This window comes from Austrofundulus limnaeus, unplaced genomic scaffold, assembly GCF_001266775.1.
Source record: "Austrofundulus limnaeus strain Quisiro unplaced genomic scaffold, Austrofundulus_limnaeus-1.0 Scaffold689, whole genome shotgun sequence".
NCBI lineage: Eukaryota > Metazoa > Chordata > Actinopteri > Cyprinodontiformes > Rivulidae > Austrofundulus > Austrofundulus limnaeus.
The window spans coordinates 49,644-53,117 of record NW_013953091.1 but is presented as its reverse complement, the minus strand read 5'-3'; the positions used below and the strand labels follow the sequence as shown (position 1 = coordinate 53,117).

At 36.3% G+C, this 3,474-nt stretch overlaps 1 protein-coding gene across 2 annotated transcripts in view; it reads right to left on the bottom strand.

Moving 5' to 3' along the window:
• The window catches only part of abcf1 (ATP-binding cassette, sub-family F (GCN20), member 1), a 54,698-nt gene extending 52,097 nt beyond the window's left edge, over nucleotides 1-2,601 (bottom strand). For both annotated transcript variants that reach the window (XM_014027836.1, XM_014027837.1), the window contains exon 1: nucleotides 2,385-2,601. In XM_014027836.1, coding sequence (XP_013883290.1) covers nucleotides 2,385-2,448 — 64 coding nt within the window. In that variant the 5' untranslated portion in view covers nucleotides 2,449-2,601. The remainder of the gene's footprint in view (nucleotides 1-2,384) is intronic.
• Between the last annotated feature and the right edge of the window lie 873 nt (nucleotides 2,602-3,474).

Below are 3,474 nucleotides of genomic sequence, written 5' to 3'. Positions count from 1 at the left end.
GAAGACATGTAATCATGAAGATCCATTAACCAATATGCAAATTAGCCTGCAGTACCACTGCTCTACCCATATGAGCAGCAAAAAGACGTTTTTAGACCAAATATTACAGATTTGAACAAATACGCACAAAAACATCAAAATTAGCACAGACACAGTACTATATAACATTTTAGACACATTCTAGACAGTTTATCAGCTAAAAAAAGTTAATTTTGGGGTAAGTTACTCTTTAATTCAGAGAATATCCCAGCTGGTCTGGGAACACCATGAGGTGAAATGAGATGTCTGAGGCTCTCTGCTCAGGCTGCTGCCCCCACAACCTGACTCTGGAACCAGCAGAAACTTTACACGGAAGGAATTATCCCTCATAATTTTGAATTTTACAAGACTGTAATTCTCTCATTTCTTTATCTAAGAATTAAGATCCTGGCATTTTTTGAAAGTTTTTTCAACTGAAATTATTTTTATAAAGATAAAACTTTTACACCTATTATAATTTACAGCCTTAAAGAAGTTTCTGGCATGGTTCTGTCAGGATATTTGATTATTTAAACTGGATGTGTTCCTGGCTCTGACACAGACTGCTTTATTTGACACAGAGCTATTGTACTTTTCACTTTACAGGATGACCTCATTTGACTTGTTTGTTTGTTTGTATGTATGTAAACGTAAGTACGTATGTAAATGTACGTACGTATGTATGTAAACGTACGTACGTATGTAAATGTATGTACGTACGTACGTATGTAAATGTATGTATGTAAACGTACGTACGTATGTATGTAAACGTACGTACGTAAATGTATTAGTGCTGTCCTAAACGATTATTTTTCTCTCAATTAATCTAACGATTATTTTTACGATTACTCGATTAGTCTAACGACTATTTTTTTTTGATTCATTAACGATTATTTTTTGTTGATCGAGTAAGATCACGGTGTKGTCAAGATTTTAATGGCAAACTCCTCTGTAAACAAGGAGAAAGTGGAGGAAAAGAAACACCTTAATGTTTTTTTTGTTTTGTTTTGTTTGTGAAAGCAATACTGCCCACTGCATGTACAAACATTTCTGCCTGAAGTGTGTAGGTTTCAGTTACTCTGACGAGGACAACGTCGACGCTAACAATCAGAAAGTACCACAGAGACTGTTGCTGCCAACGTTATTATTCTTAATATATTACATTAATGCCAAAAAGCAATTTAACAGGACTTACGATTCTGCACTTTTCCTCCTGCCTTCATCTTCGAGCAGAACACCAGGGTGTTTGCGCTTCAGGTGTTCGTTCATTGCGGTAGTGCTACTATGCTAGGCTAACTCCATTTTACAGAGTCAACAACCAACCAAGCCCTTTTCTTTCGGTTTAAAATACTTCAACACTTTCGACGTCTTTGGACGTTTCCTTGGCTGAACTCTGTCATCGGGGTCTTCTTCACGTGTACTGCTTGGGCCGAGTGTCACCATTTTCTTTGCCTTCTCCTCTTTCGACGTATTCACGTAAAACGACGTGTCGACGGTATGTTGTGCGTGTCGACGTATTTATGCAGTCGACGTAACCGGTGACGTTGACTAGTCGGGACAGCACTAAAATGTATGTATGTAAATGTATGTATGTAAATGTACGTACGAACGTATGTAAATGTATGTATGTAAATGTATGTATGTATGTAAACGTACGTACGTATGTAAATGTATGTATGTAAATATACAGTATGTATGTAAACGTACATACGTAAATGTATGTATGTAAATGTTTGTATGTAAACGTACATACGTATGTAAATGTATGTACGTAAATGTATGTATGTATACGTATGTCTACCTACCTACCTACCTACCTACCTACCTACATACATACATACAAGTCAAATGTGGTCATCTTATAAAGTGAAAATAGCTCTGTGTTCCAAGTGTCAAATAAAGCAGTCTGTGTCAGTCTGTATCAGTACATACATACATACATACATAGTTATTATTTTAACATACCTCTCAGTTAAACTGAAGTCACCTGAACATGGATGATGCTGACACAGCTAAATTTGCTGGTGAAACGTCCTCGTGTCTGTGTGACATACTTCACCAAAAACCCAGTAAACGTGTTTAGAAACTATACAGAGGGTTATGTTTTAGACTGACTACGTTTTTAATTTTACAGCCGTTTGATCTTCTACATTAATCTGTAAATATTAGTCGAGCTTTTTACCGAAATAAATACCTAAAATAAATCATTACCGATCAGATTCACATGAAAAACGCTCAAAACCAAGAGATGTTACGAGAATTACGGGATACACTCCTTTTTTCCGTACGTAAAAAAGAAAAAGTAGTTGTTTATCACATCTCGTCAGCTAGCTGTGATGCTAACATTAGCCTAGCTAGCTTCTCACCTGCTCCAGTCGTGGCGGCTTCATCGTCCACCCACTCCGCCTCTTCTTTCACCTTCTTGGGCATTTCTTCACGTTACCTGCGACTTCCTAAAGTAACAACAACAAGTGTTAATAACTTCGCTATGATCCCACAGCAGGCTTTCCTTGCCTCGCGTGTGTCATGCAGCGATGACGCAATGAGGTAAACGCCGGTCGCAAACTTTAACTCTTCTTCTGCGGATGATAAAAGCACAGCGCCGAGGCTCTGCTGCCACCGTCAGGCTGGAGGACCGTGAGATCGACTAGGTTTGATTTTTAAATGTGTTTGCATTAAAATATTATTTATTTTTTGCCATTTATTGAACATTCTTAAAATACATTGATCAGTTGGGGTTATATGGTTGGAGTATTCCAAACATGTGGACAAACTTTATTAAAAATCTGAGAAAATCACATAAAAAATACAGAGAATATTCTGTCCTGGTCTTTTGTTTGTACAGCTAGACACACGAAAATAAAGAAACAAAGGCTCTGAAGAAGTTTGAATGAGGATGCTGTCTTCTCCTTTGACAGTTTTCTCCTTCGTTTTATTTCTTCTTATTTGGCTTAATTTTCACATCTTATGTCTGTTCTTTTGAGTTTTCTTTTTTCTTTCTGTAAGACTGTAATAAAAACAAAGCAAAAATATATCAATACATGTAATATTTTTCTGCTCACACTTTAAATGTTAAAATAAATAAGTTGAAAACGTTGCCCTCTGCTGGTTAAACTGAAAACTGTCGCACTGAAATCTTGTGAATTTAGTTACATACGTATTTTAAAACATATTACTTCAAGTTACATTAATATATGTATAAGTTTGCAGTAATATTACAGTCAGTATCACAACATTCAACACATAAARTAAACTTACAGACAAATGATAAGCACGGCTCGTAATGAATGCAAAAACATATCTTGAAAACTAAACTCGCGCACTAGTCCGTCCCCAAAATGGGTCCGACCGGAAACAAACAGAACTGCAAGGCTGCACAGTCCATGTTGGAATTAATAAAAATCTATCTATCTATCTATCTATCTATCTATCTATCTATCTATCTATCTATCTATC